This window comes from Halichoerus grypus, chromosome 12, assembly GCF_964656455.1.
Source record: "Halichoerus grypus chromosome 12, mHalGry1.hap1.1, whole genome shotgun sequence".
NCBI lineage: Eukaryota > Metazoa > Chordata > Mammalia > Carnivora > Phocidae > Halichoerus > Halichoerus grypus.
In genome coordinates, this window is record NC_135723.1 from 91,553,872 (window position 1) to 91,577,334 (window position 23,463).

General features: G+C 43.5%; 1 protein-coding gene across 12 annotated transcripts in view; it reads right to left on the reverse strand.

Annotated features, from left to right (window-relative positions):
• The window catches only part of ATP6V0A4 (ATPase H+ transporting V0 subunit a4), a 75,925-nt gene that overhangs the window by 3,880 nt on the left and 48,582 nt on the right, over positions 1–23,463 (reverse strand). For 10 of the 12 annotated variants that reach the window (XM_078059616.1, XM_078059618.1, XM_078059614.1 and 7 more), the window contains 5 exons: positions 20,960–21,078; positions 19,139–19,355; positions 17,028–17,129; positions 5,482–5,610; positions 1,398–1,515 (listed from right to left, as the gene is read on the reverse strand). In XM_078059616.1, the coding sequence (XP_077915742.1) occupies positions 1,398–1,515; positions 5,482–5,610; positions 17,028–17,129; positions 19,139–19,355; positions 20,960–21,078 (685 nt within the window). Of the gene's footprint in view, positions 1–885; positions 1,056–1,397; positions 1,516–5,481; positions 5,611–17,027; positions 17,130–19,138; positions 19,356–20,959; positions 21,079–23,463 lie in introns of all 12 variants that reach the window. The other 2 variants (XR_013442891.1, XM_078059622.1) reach the window with 2 other exon arrangements.

Sequence of the window (23,463 nt, forward strand, 5' to 3'; positions counted from 1 at the left end):
CGGGTACTCGTGGGTGTCTGTGTGCAGACACTTACGGGCTGGAGGTATGCATCCAAGCACCTGTGTGCATGCAGAAGTGTGTTTGTCTGTATGTGTGGGAGCTGATGCAAGGAAATGAACACGGCCTGAGCAGTGAAGACTAATGGTGAGCGCTTGCATTTCTGCTACAAATCAATAAGCAGGCTCACTTTCATTGCTTTGGTTTCTATCCATCAAGCACACACTTCGGCCTGGTTTCTCAGTTCCACGCATTGTGCTCAGTGTGGGAACACAGGGATAGAAGACAGGGACCTTGCTTTCAGGAGCTCACAGTCTAGTAGGGAGAAAGGCTAATCACAACAGAATTGTAATCACTGCTAGGATGGGGCACTCCCAGAACTCAGGGAAAGGGCACCTTCTAGACCGGGGACCAGGGAGGAAGATTCCCAGGGGAGGTGCCGTCTGAGTGAGTTCTGAAGGAGGAATTAGCTACCAGTGGGGAGAAAGTTAAAGAAGAGAGGAATGGGGGGCGCCTGGGTGGCTCAGATGGTTAAGCGTCTGCCTTCGGCTCGGGTCATGATCCCAGAGTCCTGGGATCGAGCCCCACATCGGGCTCCCTGCTCAAGTGGGGAGCCTGCTTCTCCCTCTCCCTCTGCCGTGCTCTCTGGCTCTATCTCTCTGTCAAATAAATAAATAAAACCTTAAAAAAAAAAAAAAAAAGAAGAGAGGAATGGGGCGCCTGGGTGGCTCAGTAGGTTAAGCATCTGACTCTTGATCTTAACTCAGGTCTTGATCTCAGGGTCATGAGTTCAAGTCCCACACTGGGCTCCACACTGGGCATGTAGCCTACTTAAAAAAGAGAGAGAGAGGAATATTTCAAGCAAGTGGGCTGCAGGGCATACACACAGAAGGGCCCAGAGAGTGTGGCAGCTTCAGGAGCCTCGGTGCAGGTCCTTGTGGCCACTGCCTCCTTAGAAGAGGAAGGTAGGACAGTCAGAGCCCAAAAAACTGGAGACATGAAGCCGGCAGCTGGTGTCAGAGCGACGAGCCCCAGAGCCAAGAAATGCAGGCGGCCTCTAGAAACAAGAAATGGTGTCAAGGAAATGGATTCTCCCCTAGAGCCTCTAGAAGACGCCCAGCCCTGCTGACACGTCGGTTCTAGGACTCCTGAACTGTAAGATAGTAAATGTGTATTGTCTTAAGCTGCTAAGTTTGTGGTAATGCGTTACAGCAGTAATGGGGGACTGGTACAGAGGGTTACTGCTCTGAGAATACAAAGTCAGGCCTACGGGAAAAAAGTCACATCTTCCTAAGAAAGAAGAACCAGAAACAACCCAAGAAGGCACTTCTCCCAACAAGTACTTTGATTCTGCTTCCCAGGGGAGCTCTGACTGTGACCCTGAGGGCCACTCACTCACGTGCATGAGCCAGGCTGAGGGCCCAGAGCCGGAGGTAAGAGGCTGTGTTTGAAATGCAGCCCAGGCAATACTCAATCGTGTGGATGGCTTGATGCACAAAGATGTCTCCAAAATTGAACTGAAAGAGAGAGTTCTTTATTCTAATTTCATTAGGAATTTCCTCCATGGAAGGTATCACGAATGAGACACAGATGAATAAAACATGAGCTCCACCGTAAGTCGCTTCCAGTTGAACTAGGGGAAAACAAATATTAACATACTCGTAGGAAAAGAACTAGCAGCACAAAGTAGGAGATATAATATGTGTGCAGGAACATTTCCCAGAAACAGCTGAAAAAAGTTCAGAGAAGAGAGAACAGTTGGTAAGGCGTCACAGGAGGCAGATGGGCGCTGAAGGAGGGGGAAGCATCCGGAAGTAAAAGATAAGCAAGACCATTCGTTCTGAAGGAAATGACTCCTGCTAAGGAAAAGGCTGGGAACATTGGGAAGGCGAGTTCTTGAGGAAAACAGTTTGGCTGGAAGTGGGAGCTTGTTTGGTGAGGAGTAGAAAGGAGAGACCAGGTGCTGAAGTTTCAGGAAAGGACAGATTTGAGAAAATAACCTGGAGTCAATGAGGAACCATAAAAAGCATCTGAGTAGAAAGTGGCCGGCGGGGCAGGGGGCAGGGGCGACATAAAGAAGTATTGGGGGGGGCGCCTGGGTGGCTCAGTTGGTTGAGCGACTGCCTTCGGCTCAGGTCATGATCCTGGAGTCCCTGGATCGAGTCCCGCATCGGGCTCCCTGCTCAGTGGGGAGCCTGCTTCTCCCTCTGACCCTCCCCCCTCTCATGTGCTCTCTCTCTCATTCTCTCTGTCTCAAATAAATAAATAAAATCTTTAAAAAAAAAAAAAAAGAAGTATTGGGGGGAAGATTAATCTGGTGACAAAATGGACCAGCAAGGGCAAAGCCGGTGAGCAAAAGAGCCTGTTTGTTGATTAGCTTAGGGGTGGGGAGGATGAAACAGCACACAGACAGCGATAGCCCGTTGTTGGCCTCACGCACTCTGATGCTGTGGGGACAACCATCCGACTGGCACCATCCCAGCCCTCACGTGGCTCACAGTCTGGTGGGGACAATGTGCGCAGAAAGTGCAATAATCAAGAATCAGCAGTACGGTGGGGACACAGAAGGGCCATTCACCCAGGAGGGGCCAGGATCGTACAGGGCTCTGAGGCACCTGAGTCTGAGCAGCTAAAAGAATGGCATTGATAGAAATGGAAAATTGGAGAAGGAGATGAGTTGATATACTCAGATGTGTTGCACTTCAGGTGACAGCCGGCCACACAAGTAGCATCTCTCAGCACACAGTAGTAGAGGCAGGATAGGCTCAGAAGAAAAGTCTGCGCTGGAAATGGGACACCTAGGACCTCAGCTGTGGGAGGAGCAACGGTGGGAGGTAAGTGGACTGGGAAGATAGACAAGGGAAAGAGCACAGAAAGAAGAGCTCCTAGGCTTGGAACACATCTTCATTTGGAGGTGAGAAAGAACAAAACTGATGATGCAAAGAAAAGGTCAAAAGGCCAGGAGGAGCCACAGGGCTATGGTCAAGGTTGCAGAGAAACCCGGGAAGGAATGGGGGCTGTGGTCACCCATGTCAGGAGCCATGGAGAGCAGACAGGAACCCATGTCTCTGATTCAGCAAGGAAAAGAGCTGGGAGGAAGTGAAGGACAGGGATGGGCAGAGAGGGAGAGAGTGGAGAGACAGAGTCAAGGTGAAGGAGGGATGTGTAGTGAAGCATTAACCCCACCAAGGAGAGGGCTGGCTTTGTCCTGGCTCCTGGGAGGCAAGCTCTAAACTCCTCACATCTCCCGCGTGAAAGAACTGTCTTTGTTATTCATGGTAGCCCCTGGGACCACATCGGATCCTTTCTGTGGTTGGAAGGTTGAGACCAGGAGCCAAGTGTTTACAGTCCAATCTCCAGGGAGCAGATGGGGCTCAGATCGAGTACAACCACGGGGCTGCCAGTCTATGGAATGAAACGCCAATCAAACTTTGGACACGGGAACGCAGGTGAGCTTCCTGGGCTGACAAGGCTGTGTGCATAGTGCCACATGCTGGCAGATGAATGCCTCCCGAAGGACACAGAATTCTGGAATTTGGGACACCTGGGTGGCTCATCAGTTGAGCGTCTGCCTTTGGCTCAGGTCATGGTCCTGGGATCGAGCCCCGCATCAGGCTCCCTGCTCGGTGGGGAGTCTGCTTCTCCCTCTCCCTCTGTCGCTCCCCCCTGCTTGTGCTCTCTCTCTCTCTCTCTCTCATTCTCTCTTCAAAAAAAAAAAAAAAAAAAAAGAATTCTGGAATTTGGAACCCTCCCAGAGTTGGATTCTGCCTATGTGCCTTTTCCTCTGGCGGCTTCTGATTTCTATACTTGTGCTACAATAAAACCCCAATTGTAAGGATCGCACTTTACTGAGTTCTCTAAGTCGTTCTATGGATTATTGGCCCTGAGGGAATGTGAGGGACCCTGAATTTGTAACTGAATGATCTGAAGAGAGGGTGGTCCTGGGGATCCCCAAACCTGTGGCTAGTGTCGGAAGTCTTGGGCGGACTTGGCAGTCTGAAGAGCTGTGCCCTTAACCCTGAGTTTGGCCAACACCGGGTGTGGAGAGAGGTCAGAGAGGACTTTGAGGGGACAATGTAATCAAGCCTGTGTTTGCTTTGCCACAGGAGACCACACATGATTGCACTCGGGGGAAGGGACCTACGAATGGCGCCTCAAGTCACCCAAACAAAGGCAGCCCGTTCACTGCAGAAGCAGCTGGGGAACCCTGACTGGGCAAATCCTGAGGGCAGGAGAACAGAGGAGAGAGATTGTCCTGGACAGGCTGGGACGGGATGAGTCAGATGATGTGTGGGCTGGATTCTAAAACATCCCAGCAGGTCTGACAGACTCAGTAATATTAATAGCCACTAATATGGGCTACTCTCTGTACCTGGAATCTTGTCGGAAACATTTGATCCAGATTTTTCATTAATTCTAATTGGCCATCCATTAGTTTAAATGGTATTTTTTTTTTTTTTTTTAGTCATTAACACCACAAAGGGAGCTTCTTCTAGCCTCCCTCAGGCTTCACAAGAACCCTGTCCCCACTCCAGGATTAGAACAGAACTCCAGTTAAAACCCCCAGCCAGTTGAGGCTTATCGGGTGTTTTAGTGATGGGATAAAAACAGCCACCTGCTTCATCTGGGAAAATGTGGCACATTCCTGAGGGAGAGTGACTGCCCGTGGACAGAAATGGGCAGGGAGGGAGGAGGAAAGAGAACAATTCCTGAATTCACAGGAGAGGCAGATAATGTTACAAAGATAGGTCAGCGAAGTCCCAATAGAGCCAGGGTGGGGACAGGAGAACAAAGAGGGGAAGGCTGCCGGGCAAGCTCGTGTCCGGGAGGGGGGCTGGGAGTAAATAACCCGCCTTTGACTTCAACAACAGGGCTAGATTTGGGCTCGGCTCTTGGTTTGAGGGGCACTGATTGGACAGCTCCTAATAAATGTAGCTGACTGCCAAGGGCACGGTTTGGGGTCAAGGAGGCCTCACTAACATCGAGGACCTCCTATGCCAATAGATCTCACAGAGACAGCAGCACCTGGGTTAAAATGTTAAAACACTCCTAGATTGGTTGGTGAGGAGTTGTTCTTTTCTATTTTTTTTTTTTAAGATTTATTTATTTTAGAGAGAGACAGTGAGCTAGAGACAAGGCAGAGGGAGAGATCTCTTGACCCTGAGATCATGACCTGAGCTGAAATCAAGAGTTGGACACTTAACTGACCGAGCCCCCCAGGCACCCCGAGTAGCTGTTGTTCTGACCCTATAGGCACTCCCCCTCCCTTGCAACCTCCCCAACATCCCACGACTCCTCAGCTACAGGGCTGCCACCAGCACGGTCCTCCTGACCCTCCCAGATCCACTGCCCAAGTTCTTTCTGATGGGCTGGTGGCCATGCCCTACTGGCTGGTAAATATTTGACAATCATCCTTGATGAGATCCCACATCTAGAATCTGTACAGACTGGGGAGTCTTTGTCAACTACCGAGTCCCACATACCTCTTCTTCGTGGTCATCCTGAGCCCCATGGGCACCTGCAGAAGCCCTCTGGCCAGCGCTCATGGAAGGGCTGGAGTTGTCACCTTCAGTGTCCTCTGTGGCTTCTTCTTGGATCCTGGAGGCCTGCAGCTGTCAGCAAGCAAGGAAGTGAAGCACTAAATTCACCCTTAGAATTAGAATTACAATTTATTCTACGTAAAATAAAGGCTGTCATTAAGTATTAAGTATGTACCAGACACTGTTCTAAACTCTCTCTACATCATCTCATTTAGGCTTCATGACAATCTTTTCATATGAGCACAATTATCACCTCATTCTACAGAGAAGTAAACTATAGCACAGGAAGGTTAAGAAATGTACCCAAGATCACACAGCTTGTAAGGCTAGTTAGTAGCAGAGCCAGGATTCAAACCCAGGCAATCTGATTCCAGAACATGTGCTTTTCTCCATGGTGCTCCAGAATGTGCCAAATTAATCTGTCTTTACAGTAAACCAGTGCATGTACAAGAGTACCTTTTATTGTTAAAATATATATATACACAATATCATAAAATAGTCAGTTGTACCTTGGACACAGCCTTGTGACCTGAACAGCTAGATTTCTGCAGGCAAAATTAACTAGGAGAAATTAATGACTGCTATAGTCTGAGTGTTTGTATCCCCCCTAATTCTTATATTGAAATCCTAAGCCCCAAAGAGGATAGTAGTCGAAGGTGGGGCCTTCGGGAGGTACTTAGGTCATGAGGGTGGAGCCCTCATAAATGGGTTAGTGACCCTAAAAAGGATTCCCCACGCAACTCTCTTGCCCCTTCCACCATGTGAGGACACAGTGAGAAAGTGCCAGCTAAGAACCAGGAAGGGGAGCCTCACAATGATGAACATACTGGAGGCTTTGAACTTGGACTTCACAGCCTCCAGAACTGAACAATCAATTTATTGTTTATAAGCCACCCAGTCTGTGGTATTTTGTTATAGCAGTCCAAACTGAGTAACACAATCCCTTTTTCAACACTAATATACTCTTTTAAAATAAAAACATCACTTTATAAAAACAGCTAAGAAAAAATTCAAGGACAAAAAATCTAGGTGTAGTCAGCATATAATTTGGCCTGGTTTTATCCGTGAGTTTGTTTGTTTGTTGATTTGTTTTAGAGTAGGGGAAGAGGGCTGGAGCAAAGGGAGGAATAAGGCTCCACTCCCAGAACAGCGCCCAACATGGGGCTCACTCTCATGACCCTGAGATCCTGACCTGAGCCAAAATCTAGACTCAGATATTTAACCAACTGAGCAAACCAGACGCCCCTCCCTGAGTTTGAATAGACTATTTCTTTCAAGTTACTCTGAAACTTAATGTCCCATGCCCAAAGTATTTCCTAGAATGATTTTATGGGTGGAGTATTGCAAATTAGGCATTAAGGTCTTTTTACCTTTCTTTCTTTAGTGGGTCTACAATCTAATATTTGCAGAGCTTTAGGCAAAGGTAAAAATGGAAGTCCACATGTCATATATTTAAATATTTAAGAGTTATAAGTCAAGCCCACAGACCCCTAAATAAGATATGTTCTACCCTCCTATCTTGATAAATCAATCAATCAGTGAATCAATCAAGGCTCATAGGAACTTGAAAGGTCAGGTTCAAATTCAGAGTCCTACACCAGGACACGGCAGCACAGGTGAGTTGGCCCTGCACTGTGGCATGCACCTTCTCCTTCTCCTTTCTGTTCTCATCCCACAGCACGAGGGCCATGTGTGCACACATGTGGACACTCCCGCCACAGTGTCCATGTTCCACCCACACTCCCCAAAAAGAGTTGCCCCATGTCAGGGTCTAGTGGTACCCATGCCACTGTATGGTTGGCACTTGGTAGGGCCTGGAAATGGACTTGAGTCCATTTGGACAAGAATTCCAGGGTGCCAGGTCCCAAGCGGGGACTCTGGGTAAGCCTTTCCCCTTGGCCTCATAGTTCCTTATCCCACGATGAAGGATATGGCTCGTGTTAACGTGACTTTGTCTTCCTGAAATCCTATTTTCTCTCCCCCTTAACTTAAAGAAGAAAATCCCAAACAAGACACAGAAGATAGTTTTTCCATTTCAATCCCTAATTTCCAGCCTTTCCTGGTCATTATCCTGGAGTTGGTTAAAATGGACATGAATAAGTTTGCAGAAGCATAATACTGGACTTTATAAATCCTAGTGCCCATCTTCTACTAACCATCTCACAATCTTTGAGCTGGGTGCCCAGTGAAATCAAATGTACAACAACTCAATTTTAAATTAGTTACTGACAACTTTCTGAAAACACATGTACCAAAAGACATGCACAAGGACATTTACATCAGTATTATCTGTAATCACTAAAACTAGAGATAAGCCAGGGACTTCCAGGGAAGATGGCAGGGTAGGAGGATCCTAAGCTCACCTTGTCCCTTAGATACTCCTAGATAACACCCATATCCATGCAAAGAACCCAGAAAATGACCCAAAAACTGGCAGAACAGACTCTCCACAGCTAAAGGTAGAGAAGAAGCCACATTAAAAAAAGAAAAAAAAAAACCAAAAAAATGGTAGGAAGGGCAAAGGTGCAGTTAGGAAACAAACTGACGCATGACACTGTCCATGGGAGGGAGGGACACACAGGCTTGGAGAAGGGAGAGGAGTAGATTCCAACCAGGCACCCCAGGTGCAGGGCACCCACACTAGGAGGACAAAGTCCCGTATCATTTGGCTTTGAAAACCAGAGGGGCTTAGCTTTACAAGTTCTTACAATCAATGGGGTTTAACACCTAGAACTGTAAAAATCAGCAGGCTCCACCCTGGGAAAGTTAGAGGGGATAGGAAACTGAGTCCCCACCTTTAAAGAAAGAGCACAACAAGCAGCCCACTGAGATGCAGCATAGAAGCAGCAGTTTGGAGAAAAGGGATATAAGGGAAGGAGATTTACTTACTAATCTCAGAACTAGTACTAGGGTGGCAAGGATCTTTGAGTTCTCCAAGAACAAAAGAGCTGGCCTCGCCATTTCCTTCCCCCAACCCCTAGCCTAGATACACAGTCACCTGCGGGAACCAGTGCAGCCAGCAAACATTCTCCACCCACCTTGCTAACAGTGCCCCCAACCCTACCCTACCCCCCACCATGCTTTTCTGCCAACCACCCCCTCCAACCCACCCTTGGCAAGAGTCCATCCAAAGCAGCACCACAAGCATGGCATTGTGCAAGCAGCGCCCACAGCATTTATCACCATTCCAAAGTGACTCTTGCCCTGGGGAGAAGGGAAGATAACCACACAAACCTGTTCATGAGTGGCCCCAGCGGTAGGCTGGGGGCAGACATCGGGATTGATGGTAGGCCCTGTCCACCAACAAAAGCTTCTCAGGGACAACACAGGGAAAGTGCCCTGCAGTTCAGTGCTACTGCATCTCTGGCAAATGCCTAGTCTGTCCCAACTTGAGCCCAAACTGGCTCATTAACAACACAGGGACCAAACCCTGCCCACAACAGGCAAAGAGTCATTGCAAATGACTAGACTAAAGGCAAACATAGCTCAGCCACAACAGTAGGACACACACAACACACATAGGGACCTCCCTGAAGACTGATATTCTGGTGAACAGAGGTAAGACCTCTTCTTCATAAGGACACTACTTTCAAGAGCACAAGATGTAGCTGACTTTCCTAACACATAGAAACAGACACAGAGAATTAGACAAAATGAGGAGACAGAGGGATTTGTCCCAAATGAAACAGTACAAAATCCCAGCAAGAGAGCTAAGTGAAACAGAGATAAGTAGTATGCCTGATAAAGAATTTAAAGTAATGGTCATAAAGATACTCATTGGACTTGAGAAATGAGTGGAGGACCTCAGTGAGACCCTCAGTAAAGAGATAGAAAACATAAAAAAGAACCAATCAGAGATGAAAAACTCAATCACTGAAATTAAAAATACACTAGAGGGAATAAAGCCTAGATTAGAGGAAGTGGAAAAACAGATCAGTGACCTGGGGGACAGAGTAATGGAAAGTAATCAAAGCTGAACAAAAGAAAGAAAAAAGAATAATAAAAAATGAGAACGGATTAAGGGAACTCAACAACACTACTGAGTGTAATAATATTCACATTGCAAGCATCCCAAAAGAAGAAGAAAGAAAAGGAGGCAGAAATTTTACTTGAAGAAATAACAGCTGAAAAGTTCCTGAATGTGGAGAAGGAAACAGAAGTCCAGATCCAAAAGGCACAGAGATCCCCCAACATAATCAATCCAAGGAAGCCCACACCAAAATACATAGTAATTAAAGTGGTAGTGATAAAGAGAGAATTTTAAAAGAAGCAAGAGAAAAGAAAACAGTTGCATATGAGGGAAGTCCCATAAGGCTATCAGGGGATCTTTCAGCAGAAACTTCACAGGCCAGAAGAGAGAGGCAAGACATATTCAAAGTTCTGAAAGAAAAAAACTTGCAACCAAAAATACTCTCTCCAGCAAGGCTATCATTCAGAATAGAAAGAGAGATAAAGAGCTTCCCAGACAAACAAAAGCTAAAGGAATTCACTGTCACCAAACCAGCCCTACAAGAAATGTTAAAGGGGACTTTTCAGGTGGAAATGAAAGATCATAAGCAGGAGTAAGAAAAGTAAGAAGCACAAAAGCAGTAAAATTAAAGTACATCTATAAAAATGAATCAAGGGATTCACTAAATAAAAGGATGTAAAATATGACACCACATACCTAAAATGTGAGAAGGGGAGAAGAGTAAGAGTTTAGTGCTTTGAGTATGGGTTCAAACTTAAGTGACCATCAATTTAATATAGACTGCTATATGCAGAAGATGTTATATATAAATGTAATGGGAACCACAAATCAAAAACTGGTAATAAATATGCAAAAAATAAAGATAAAGGAATCCAATTATATCACTTAAGAAAGCCACCAAAAGGTGAGAGAAGAAAGCAAGAGAAGAAAGGAACAGAGAAGAATTACAAAAACAACCACAAAGTAAGGAACAAAATGGCGATAAATACATACCTATCAATAATTACTTTGGATATAAATGGACTAAATACTCCAATCAAAAGACATAGGGTGATGGGATGGATAAAAAGCAAGACCCATCTCTATGCTGCCTACAAGAGACATATTTCAGACCTGAAGCCACATGCAGTTTGAAAGTAAAGAGATGGAAAATATTTATCATGCAAATGGAAGTGAAAAGAAAGCCAGGGTAGCAATACTTACCTTGGATAAAATGGACTTTAAACAAAGACTATAACAATAAACAAAGAAGGACACTATATAATTATAAAGGGAACAATTCAACAAGAAGATATATGACAATTGTAAATAATATGCACCCAACAGAGAAGCACCCAAATATATAAAGCAGCTATTAACAAACATACAGGAAGTAATCCGTAGTAATACAATAATATTAGGGGACTTTAACACCCCATTTACATCAATGGATAGATCATCCAAACAGAAAACCAACAAGGAAACAGTGGTTTTGAATGACACATTGGACCAGATGAATCAGATATATTCAGAACATTACTTCCTAACACTGCAAAATACACATTCTTTTCAAGTGCACATGGAACATTCTCCAGAGCAGATCACATGTTAGGCCACAAAACAAATCTCAACAAATTCAAAAACACTGAAGTCATAGCATGCATCTTTTCCAACCACAATGCTATAAACCTAGAAATCAACCACAATAAAAAGTCTGGAAAGAACACAAATACATGGAGGTTAATTAACAGCCTACTCAACAATGAATGGGTCAACAAAGAAATCAAAGAGGAAATCAAAAAACATATGGAGACAAAAGAAAATGAAAATACAATGGTCCAAAATCTTTGGGATGCAGCAAAAGCTGTTCTAAGAAGAAAATTTATAGCAATACAGGCCTATTTCAAGAAGCAAGAAAAATCTCAAACAACTTAATCTTACACTTTAAGGAGCTAGAAAAAGAACAACAAATAAAACCCAAAACTAGTACAAGGAAGGAAATAATACAGTTTAGAGCAGAAATAAAACAGAAACTAAAAAAAAAAAAAACAGAACAGATCGATGAAACCAGGAGCTGATTCTTTGAAAAGATCAACAAAATTGATAAGCCATTAGCTTATCAAAAGAGAGAAAGAGAGGGAGAGAACTCACAATCAGAAATGAAAGAGGAGAAATAATAACTAACACGACTGAAATACAAAGGATTATAAGAGAATATTACAACAAATTGGACAACCCAGAAGAAATGAATAAATTCCTAGAAACCTATAACTTCCCAAAACTGAAGCAGGAAGAAATAGAAAACTTGAACAGACTGATTATCAAAAAATGATGAAACTGAATCAGTAGTCAAAAAACTCCCAATAAATGGAAGTCCAGAACCAGATGGCTTCACAGATGAATTCTACCAAATATTTAAAGACTTAATACCTATTCTTCTCAAACTATTCCAAAAAAAAAGAACAGAAGAGAAAGGAAAGCTTTCAAATTCATTCTATGAGGTCAGTACTATCCTGATAAAGACAGCACAAAAAAGAGAGAAAACTACACACCATTCTGTCTGATTCATGAACATAGATGCAAAAATCTTCAACAAAATACTAGCAAACTGAATCCAACAATACATTTAAAAAATCATTCACCATAATCAAGTGGGATTTACCCTGGAATGCAAGGGTTGTTCTATATTCACAAATCAATCAACATGATATATCATAGCAATAAGAAAAAGGATAAAAACCATATGATCATTTCAATGGATGCAGAAAAAAATATGACAAAGTATAACATCCATTCATGATTTAAAAAAAAACCCACAACAAAGTAGGTTTAGAGAGAACATACCTCAACATAATCAAAGCCCTATATGAAAAACCCACAGTTAACATCATCCTCTATGGTGAAAAACTGACAGCTTTTCCCCCAAGATCAGGAACGAGACAAGGATGTCCACTCTCACCACTTTTATTCAACATAATACTGCAAGTCCTAGCCACAGCAATCAGACAACAAAAAGAAATAACAGGCATCCAAATTGGTAAGGAAGAAGTAAAACTTTCACTATTTGCAGATGATATAATACTATATATAGAAAACCTGAAAGACTCCACCAAAAAATTGGTATAACTGATCAACGAATTCAGTAAAGTTGCAGGATACAAAATCAATGTACAGAAATCTGTTGCACTTCTTTTTTTTTTTTTTTAAGATTTTATTTACTTATTTGAGAGAGAGAATGAGAGACAGAGAGCACGAGAGGGAAGAGAGTCAGAGGGAGAAGCAGACCCCCTGCTGAGCAGGGAGCCCGATGCGGGACTCGATCCAGGGACTCCAGGATCATGACCTGAGCCGAAGGCAGTCGCTTAACCAACTGAGCCACGCAGGCGCCCTCTGTTGCATTTCTATACACTAAAAATGAAGTAGCAGAAAGAGAAATTAAGAAAACAATCCCATTTACTATTGCACCAAAAAGAATTAAATACCTAGGAATAAACTTAACCAAGGAGGTGAAAGACCTGTATTTCCGAAAATTACAAAACACTGATGAAAGAAATTGAAGATGACACACACAAAAATGGAGATATTCCATGCTCATGGATTGGGAGAACAAATACTGTTAAAATGTCCATACTACAGAGCTTTTTTCACAGAGCTAGAATAAGCAATCCTAAAATTTGTATGGAACCACAAAAGACCCAAAAGATTTTTCACAGAGCTAGAATAAGCAATCCTAAAATTTGTATGGAACCACAAAAGACCCAAAAGATTGCCAAAGCAATCTTGAAAAAGAAGAACAAAACCGGAGATATCACAATCCCAGATTTCAAGATTTACTACAAAGCTGTAGCGATCAAAACAGTGTGGTACTGGCACAAAGAGACACATAGATCAGTGGTACAAAACAGAGAGCCAGGAAATAAATCCACAATTATATGGTCAACTAATCTTTAACAAAGGAAGCAAGGACATGCAATGGGAAAAAAAAGTCTCTTCAGCAAATGGTGTTGCAAAAACTGGACAGCAGCGTGCAAAAGAATGAAACTGGACCACTTTCTTATACCACACACAAAAATAAAACTGAGAATGGATTAAACACCTAAGTGTGAGACCTGAAACCATAAAAATCCTAGAAGAAAGCACAGGCAGTAACTTCTCTGACATCATTCATAACAGCATTTTTCTAGATATGTCTCCTGAGGCAAGGGCAACAAAAGCAAAAATAAACTATTGGGACTATATCAAAATGAAAAGCTTTTGCACAGCAAAGGAAGATCCCCAAATAGCCATAGCAATCTTGAAAAAGAAGAACAAAACTGGAGATATCACAATTCCAGATTTCAAGTTATATTACAAACCTGTGGTAATCTAAACAGTATGGTACCGGCACAAAAACAGACACACAGATCCATGGAACAGAATAGAGAGCCCAGAAATAAATCCATGATTATATGGTCAATTAATCTTTGACAAAGGAAGCAAGGATATGCAATGGGAAAAAAACAGTCTCTTCACCAAATGGTGTTGGGAAAACTAGACAGCTACATGCAAAAGAATGAAACTAGACCACTTACTCACACCATACACAAAAATAAACTCAGAATGGATTAAAGACCTAAATGTGGAACTGAAACCGTAAAAATCCTAGAAGAGAACACAGGCAGTAAGGTCTCTGGCATCAACCATAGCAACATTTTTCTAGGCATGTCTTCTAAGGCAAGGAAAACAAAAGCAAAAATAAATTGCTGGGACTACATCAAAATAAAAAGGTTTTGCACAGCAAAGGAAACAATCAACAAAACTAAAAGACAACCTACTGAGTGAGAGAAGATATTTGCAAATGACATATCCGGTAAGGGGTTAGTATCCAAAATATATAAAAACTTACACAACTCAACACCAGAAGAACAAATAATCCAATTAAAATATGGGCAGAAGACATGAATAGATATTTCTCCAAAGAAAACACACAGTTGGCTAGCAGACACATGAAAAGATGCTCAACATCACTCACCATCAGGGAAATGCAAATCAAAACCACAATGAGCTATATCCTCATACCTGACAGAATGGCTAAAATCAAAAACACAAGAAACAACAAGTGTTGGAGAGGATGTAGAGGAAAAAGAAACCTTGTGTAGTATGGGTGGGAATGCAAACTGGGGCAGCCACTGTGGAAAAGAGTATGGAAGCTCCTCAAAAAAATAGAAATAGAAGTACCATATGATCCAGTAATTCCACCACTGGGTATTTACCCGAAGAATATGAAAACACTAATTTGAAAAGATATATGTACCCCTAAGCTTATTGCAGCATTACTGACAACAAATTATAGAAGCAACCTGCCCATCAACAGATGAATGAAAAAAAGAGGAGGTGATATGTGTGTGTGTGTGTGTGTGTGTATTAGAATATTACTCAGCCATAAAAAAAGAATGAAATCTTGCCATTTTCAATGACATGGGTGATCTAGAGGATATAATGCTAAGCGAGATAAGTCCATCAGAGAAAGACAAATACCATATGACTTAACTCATGTGGAATTTAAGAAACAAAACAAATGAACAAAGAAAAAAAAGAGACAAAAAAACAGACTCTTAAGTACAGAAAACAAACTGGTGGTTACCAGAGAAGAGGTGAGTGGGGGGATGGGTAGAATAGGTGAAAGGGATTAAGAGTATTCTTACTGTGATGAACATCAGGTATTATATAGAATTGTTGAATCACTACATTGTATATCTGAAATTAATGTAACACTATATATGTTAACTATACTGGTATTTTAGACATAATAAAAAAATTTTAATTAAAAACAAAATAAACGAAGATATAATAAAACTGGAAACGAGCCAAATAACTATCAATATACAAATGGATAAATAAACTGTGGTATATTCATACACAGTAATACTATATAGCAATTCTACACACACGCATCTTCACACACACCTCTGGAATATGACACTGGATGAAGGAAGCCAGATCCAAAAGACGGCGTACTGTATGATCCCCCTTACATAGCATTTAAGAATAAATGAAACTAGGGCACCTGGGTGGCCCAAATAATGCCGTTATGGAATCATCTCTTGGATGGAGGTGGTAGAAATGTTTCTAACATGAAAAAGGACTACCAGGATCCTAATCGGCAGCCTAAAAGACCAACCAACAGCTATGCATTCCAAGGAGAGCCCAAGGAGACAGGCCTCCACGCAGTCTCGGGGAGCTCCTGCTACCCAGAGTCGTTTTAGGGGGTGTCATCCAAGACGGCAGCCTAAGAAAACCTCCTCTGACTTCCTTCCCTATTATATAAGTCATCGTGGAGGAAAGCGAGAAATCAACCACGTTGAGATCAGCAACTATTCACACTTTTTGTGGAGCAAAGAGCGAGGCAAGCTATTATTTTAGAGTCTGGGGAGTCAGGCGAGCCAGCGGCTCGCTTACGGACTTAGGCGTAAGCGCACTTGACTTCACGGACAGGCTGAGTCTCAGAAGAGTGGTATCTACGTCGGCAAACAGCTATCTGCCGCCTTCCTTTGAAACACTTGGTCACCTCCAGACAACCTTCCACCTCACCCGCCCTTTATCATCTGGGCCTCTCACCAATTAGCCAAACAATAAACAAGTATTCTTTGCTTTGTCTTTTTTTAAATTCATCTCCCACTTGAATTTATTTACCAGACAGGCTTCCTAACTAGTCAAGGCTGACCAGACACAACAGAAGAGAAGCCGGTGATGTAGGGAAAGGGCGCCACCTAGGGACGAACCTCCGGAACTCCAGTCTCATCTCCAGGTCCCTGACTCAGCCAAGTCAATATCCCACAGATTTTAGAAAAGAATGAATTTATCTGAAAATATCTACAGCCACTTAAAACATATGTGATCTCAGCACATTCCACTTACTCTTTTGCACTGATGTAGATAGAGAGAGCAGAGACTGATAATCTCAAGCAGCGCTCATGTGGATTTCTAGATTCTGACGTGCCCTGAGAGGTCAATCTTCCCAAATCCTATTTGATTTAGACTGATAGTAAACTCTTCTTCATTCCCTGAATAAATGCGAGGCTCAGGAGCAGTTCACACAAAAGGAGGAAATGGGCTGAAATGGGTGTTTGGCAATAGGGAAAAATCACAAATAAACGGAAGCTGGCTTATTTGTATTTCTTTACTCCTGCACTAGCACACTGTAACATAATACAGTGAAAGCTCACAACTGTAAAATCTGATAAAAACAGCTTTCAATATTCACCAACAAACTCAAACTATAGTAAAATACTTTTACTTTCAACTAATAACACAACCATGTTCAGACTCGTAAGTCATTAGCTACCAGCAGACTTGGTGCACACACAGAGATGCACACACATACCCTGAGCAAAGTTTGCAAAACATAAGATTTAAATGTGCTTGCCCTATTTAATAGAGCATTGTCCTGGAAATAAGAAGGCTCCCAAAGCCCAGCATTCTGTTGAAAGCCCAGACTTCTATGTTCAAGGAACCCACACTCTTACCCACAGTGAGTGAATGGAAATGAATAGGCACTTACCAGGGATTTTCGATGATTGGCTCTAAGAATAAACGGCTTAATCAGAAGCATCCACGGGACAGAAATCAAAGCCATAATAACAAAGAAACTTTGGACTTCTTGCTGTGAGATCAAAATCGTAAGATCCCATCACTTCAAGGTGATCACACAGCATAACTTACATGATAAAAATTATAAATATGGATCATTTTAGTTGTACTTTATTTTGAGAGATCTAAAGCATGTCAATGTATCCATTCGCCTTTACATCTTGGAGTATTCCCACTGCAGTCCAGCGGTGCCCAGCGTCAATCCAGAGTGGGCACTGGAAACTCACTATCTTATTCCTTACTCTTCGAGTACCCCCTTGCTATCCTCCCACACCATATGTGAACAAGAAGTACTCACAAGGCACATAATAAGGGCCACGTTATTTATCCCTTGTCCCATGGGAATAGTTAGCCCCTGGCCCTGCATGAAAAGTGTGGCAGGCCCCATGACTTCACTGGTCACTCCCTAGTAGCCAAAACCCCTTGGGTCACTTTAAGTGACAAAGATGATCTCAATTAGCAATTGTATATTCCCAGGACTAGATAATTATCTGTGCTCTGTTGCTCTCTTTCAAAAAGAAAAAAAACTTCCTCTCAAAAAGAAAAAAAAAAGCTTCCTCACGCTCTTGCTGTGGGTGAGTCACCCGCCGGGCTCTGGGGTAGCCATGTTGGACTCTCCCTGGCTGTCTCCCTCACAGCTCCCTCTGGGCTGAGGCAGCCATGGTCTTGATGCTTCTGCTGAAACCCAGAATTTGTCCCACCTTATCATCCTGCTACACATTTCCTTTCATGTCCTCATGCCTCCACCTCTTATTATAAAACCCCTAGCCACCAACTTGGAGGAGTGACTCAGAGCTGCTGGGTCAAAGAACCAGGAAGTCCGGGGAGGCTTAGTCTGAGCTACTAAAAGGCATGGACACTGGGTGCTCGAGGGCGGAAAAGAAAAATGTTTCTTAGACCTTCACTTTTCTTCTACTGTTCTGGCCAAGCTCTCAGTGAATGCCAGGGGACGATTTTTATGCCAGTCATAACAAGATTCACCCTGCTAACAGTGGGGACATCCTATCCCCTCAGTCTTCTACCCTCCTCCCCTCTGAAATGCTCAGAAGAGGGAAGGGAGCCTCAGAAACACACACCACGCTTGCCAGTTCTAGTTTCCTGCGCTACCTCATCGCCATTTGTCCATCTTTATGCAAGGTTTTCCACCTCACGATGTACACAGCAACCAGATATTTATATTTATCTGTTGCTCTTCTTCTTTGATATTCAAACATGGCACCACGATGGCCATGGCAGTGTTGGGAAGGGGCTGGGTTATCAACTTACATCGTCTCTTCCAGCTGCATGACCCCAAAATGAGGCTATGGAAACTTCAAACTGTGTCAGGATAATGCATCTTCATACCAGGGCACAGGGAAACCAGCCAACTCCCAATAAGGGTTTTGAAGGGGGGAAAAAAGCTGGAAAAGCCATTCACTGTGCAAAGTTCAGTGCATATTCCAAACCAGGTGAGGACTTTAGTCTCTATGAAAGGAGTTAGTGCATGAAATAGTTGGTGAGTCTGAGTCCTTTGCCTAAAAGAGAAGACTTGTTTGGGAAATCCAAGTGAACTTTCATTCGAACGCTGGCACTGAGTAAACGAACCTTCCAAATATGTTCATTTAGTGCTCATGGTCTAGGGGTTGTTCGTATACCATTCACGGAGGTATAACAAAAACATTACAACAGTAAAGTGGGCTACCTCAAAAGAGCTTTCAGAGGTATAGGTCTTCTCTGATTATTATCTTAGATCTGAATTATCTTTATTTTTCATAAAAAATGCCCCGCCACAGGGCATTTTCTCTTCTAATTTTGTTGCTCCTATAGGAGGTGAACACAGCTAGGACTCAAGCGCATGAGGCCACGAGCAGCCACAGGAGGGGCACAGCACGTCTTTGATGAGGACATCCAGGTGTCAACAACCTTGAGTGGGTGCTAAGATGGCTCAGTCTTGCAAATAACTATTCTCTGCAATGCTCAAGAGTGTGAGAGAGATGTGACGTTATCAAGTGCATAAAAGAAGAAAAAAAACGCCATCAATACCTGATGTTTGTACAGGGGTGCATTGGAAGGGTCGTCATAGTTAAACAGAAACATGTTGATGAAGTGGATGAGGATGCTAGGGGCATGCTGGGACGCATGGACATCAAAGTGGCACCATTTGAAAATGATCATGAAAACCAAGTATCCAAAGAGACACAGGATAAAAATCATCTCAGGAATAAATTGCAGAACGATGTTGAGAGTTCTTCTGAAGTGTCTGGGGGTGGGAAACACACACATGAAAGATAGAACACTGAGTGAATATCAGGAACTAATTATTCTCCCCAAAGCACAAAATGTTCATTTTTCGCACACTGCATCTACTCCCTTAGCAAGCAGCAATTATGCAGGGATGGGAAAAGGAGAAAGGAAGGATTCAAGAGAACCAGGGTCTGGAAGGTAGTGTCCGAAGCAAAGGGCAGGTCTGCAGGGAGAGCTGGTGGTTTGACCTGCACACCTAGCTCATACCAACACACCCAAGGGCACAAAGATATAGAAGGGTGACTAGGAAGCTTTTTCTCCTAAGACAGGGGTAGGAAAGCTAAGGCTTATGGGCCAAACTGAGCCCATTCCACAAGTTGAAAATGATTTTTACATTTCTAAATGGTTGACCAAAAAACTCAAAAGAACAATAGTTTATGATATGTGAAAATTATATGTAATTCAAATTTCAGTGTTCATTAATAAAGTTTTATTAGAATACAGACCCACTCATCCGTTGACAGATTGTCCATGGCAGCTTTTATGCCCCAACGCCAGGCCTGAGTAGTTGTGACAGAGACCATCTGGCCTCCAGAGCCCAAAATATTTACTCTCTGGCTCTTTACAGAAAGAGTTTGCCAACTCCTGCTCTAAGATATAGAGAGAGTCCCACAAGGCTAAGTTGGGGGCCCCCAAGTTAAAATGTCGGAAAGGGCCCCCACTCCCTTTGCTAATTGCAAGAGTTATCTGAGGGAAAAGGGAGATCTCACGATAAAACAGGATCCCTGGATCATTGAGGCCGGCCTGAAACACAATGAAACCAATGATAGACTGCTCCAGAAAATACTTTCCGGGATTCTCTCATTTAATTCTCGTGGCCCTTCCAGGGACGCAGCGGTACCAGGGTCACTGGTCACTAATTGTCACTAGTTGACTCGCTAACTATATCTGATTTTTCTAATAGATCTGCACTTGTATGAGCTTTCAGGTCGGGGGCACCACGGGGCTGGCTCCGGCCAATGGGAACAGAAGTGGTGTGGGTCGCTTCCGGGGGGAAGCTTAAGAGTCCGTGTTTTCCACGTTGCACACTCCACATTCCACTTTCCATGTTTTCATACATTGTTGCCTTTAGAAAAATAGGTTTGAGAAGTTTTCCGAGATGCAGCTTGATACAAGGAAAGGAAAGATAAGACACAAACAGCCCAAGTGAGAGGCTGCTGACATCAAAGGGAATTGAGAATCTGAGGGCACGTGGGCCCCAATGTACTTATGTCTCCATTTGCCCACTGGTGGGAGCTTCTCCTGGATATGGCAGTGACCGAGGCCTTTCAGGTTGGGGGACCCAGGTGCTATGGGCTTGCCAGTCTGTTTCTGAACCCTCAAATATTTCTGAGGTGAAAGGAACACTCCTACTTGAGTGACCCAGCTCAGGAGAAAGAGAGGTCCCACTTCCGCCAAACCAGCCTGTTCTGGCTCAAGCCAAGAGACATGGCAAAGCACTCCCCGTAGGAAGAAGGAAACTCTTGCACAAAGGGACACGGGGCCACACAGGCGGCTCTGTCCCTGCTCCTCAACGACAGGGTCAGACCAACAGGCAGCAAGTTAATCATGAAAACTTACATGTGATTGAAAAGGCTGAGAATAACACCGAAAACCATCTGGACAATTCCCAGGATGACCGACATCTTCATTTTGTAGGAGTTCAAGAATGTTAGTTTGTTTGAAGCCAAGTTCCAAATCTGGATGGGAAACGTGACAAGAAAGGCATGAGACCAGAGTCTAGAAGTTTTATCGGGGGCGACAGCAGGACTTCTCCTGAGGAAGTCACTGTAGGGACCACATTTTCCAAATTTCGATCCCGTTCAATGCATGCATTTTGGCTCAGGAAAGGAAAAGGAAGAAACCCCTTATCAATGTAACTCTAATGACAAGTGTGTCAGAACCATCAGTGCCATCAGTAAATATCAAGTGGCCAGAAGAAAGAAAATCCTACGTGATTTTTCCTCCTCAGGAAAAAGACATTCTGAAACATTGTGGAGAGCTTTCAAACTTGCCTCAGTTCCACTTCTTAGTGGTGGAGATTTCTGGCCTATGAATGTATCCAATCCCTTCTTGATAATACCACCTTTTACTGTGATTTCTATAGTGCTTCACATTACAAAGAATTTTCCTGGGTCCATCTCTAGAAACCACTCTTGTAGCCAATATTTATTAGCACTAGGGCCAGACATGGTCCCTGCCTTCTCCATGGTCCCTGTTTTAAACAGAGCTGCCAGGCTGGCAAAGGGAGGGACACGTGTCCCTGCCCTCCTAACAAGACTGACACACAGAGCAAGCACTCAAAGGGGCTAGGGGGCTGGTCAGCGTCCCACGCTAGCTAATGGTCCCATGGTCTCCACTCCCACTCCTATGTAAATGGTTCAAGTCTTTGCTCTGACCTCCAACCCCTCCTCAACTTTAGACACATCCCCAAACTGCCTGCTGGATATGTGTAAGGGTTTGCTATACCGCATCTCAAAGGTAACAGACCCACAAGGGTCATCTCATTTTCCCTCCTAAAACGACTTCCTCCTCCAAACTACTTTGCTTCTGTTAAGGGCTCAAAGCACCCCCTGCACAGAGTCTCAAGGCAAAGGTACCTTGCCCCCACCCCACGCACACATACAGGCAGGAACCATATCTCACTGATTCTCTCTTTAAAATGTCCTAAGAAGCTACGAGCTGGCCAACCACTAAGAAGGCTGCTAGGAAGGTGGGCAAAGGGTCTCCAGTAACAGGTGTCCAGACACCAGGAGCATCTTCTCTACCTCCCCCATCTGCCTGGCATTTCAACAACACCAGGCTTGTCCTCCACCCTCTGCTTTTCCCTTTGCCTGCCTGCTTGGCCAGTCCCTACAGGATCATTCAACATGGTTAGGACAGGTTTACCAGCACACTGTAGACCAAGCCAAATCTGATAAACTAAAAATTAAGTACCAGGCACATACTAAGCTCTTTAAATGTACTATCTCATTTAATTCTAACAAAAACCCTATGATATAAATATAAATATTCCCGTTTTACACATAAGAGAATTTTATCTCTATCTCGGGGAGATTGAGTTCTTTACACACCGAGGAAGAAATAATACCATGGCATATGGGGTATTGATCCTATTTATGTATCAGACTCTCTTCCGGATGTTTTATGCATAAAAATCATTTACTCTTCTGAGCAACGCAATGAGTTAGGGCTGTTGTCATATCCATTTTGTAGAGACACAGAGGTGTTAACTTGATCAAAACCACATAGCAAGGAAACAGAAAAGGCAAGATTTATACACAGGCTGTCTGATCCAAGAGCATAGGCTTTTAACCATTTTGTTATGTTCATTTATTACAAAATATCTACAAACACTTTTAGAAAGACCTCTCAGCTCTGACAGCCAAATATTTTTGTGATTTGATTCGCAAAAAGATGTTGCATGCGTCAATAAATGCATCTGTGGAAATTTACATTATGTTAAAAATCCAGCCCTTCATTAATAGAAGTAAGTGCTGGGGCGCCTGGGTGGCTCAGTCCGTTGAGTAACCAACTCCTGGTTTCGGCTCAGGGCATGATCTCGGGGTCATGAGATCGAACCCCAGGTCGGGCTCCACGATCAGCGGGAAGTCGGCTTGAGTTTCTCTCCCTCTGCCCCTCCCCCTGCTCACACATGCGCACTCTCTTTCTAAAATGAAAAAATAAATCTTTGGGCGCCTGGGTGGCTCAGTCGGTTAAGCGTCTGCCTTCAGCTGAGGTCATGATCCCAGAGTCCTGGGATCAAGTCCCGAGTCACGTTCCCTGCTTGGCCAGGAGTCTGATTCTCCCTCTCCCTCTGCCCCTCCCCCCCGACTTGTGCTCTCCGCTCTCTCTCGTGCTCTCTCTCTCAAATGAATAAATAAAATCTTTAAAAAAAAGAAATCTTTAAAAAATAGCTAAGTGCTAACACAGGCACAGAAACGTTCTGTTAAAGGGGGTATCTCTGGGGAATAGAATTACCAGAATAGGAGAGAGAACTCTTTCTTTTTTTATACTATTTTGTATTATATGGATTTTTAATCTCATATATGCCTTATTTTGTAATAAAAAGACCAGAAATTTCA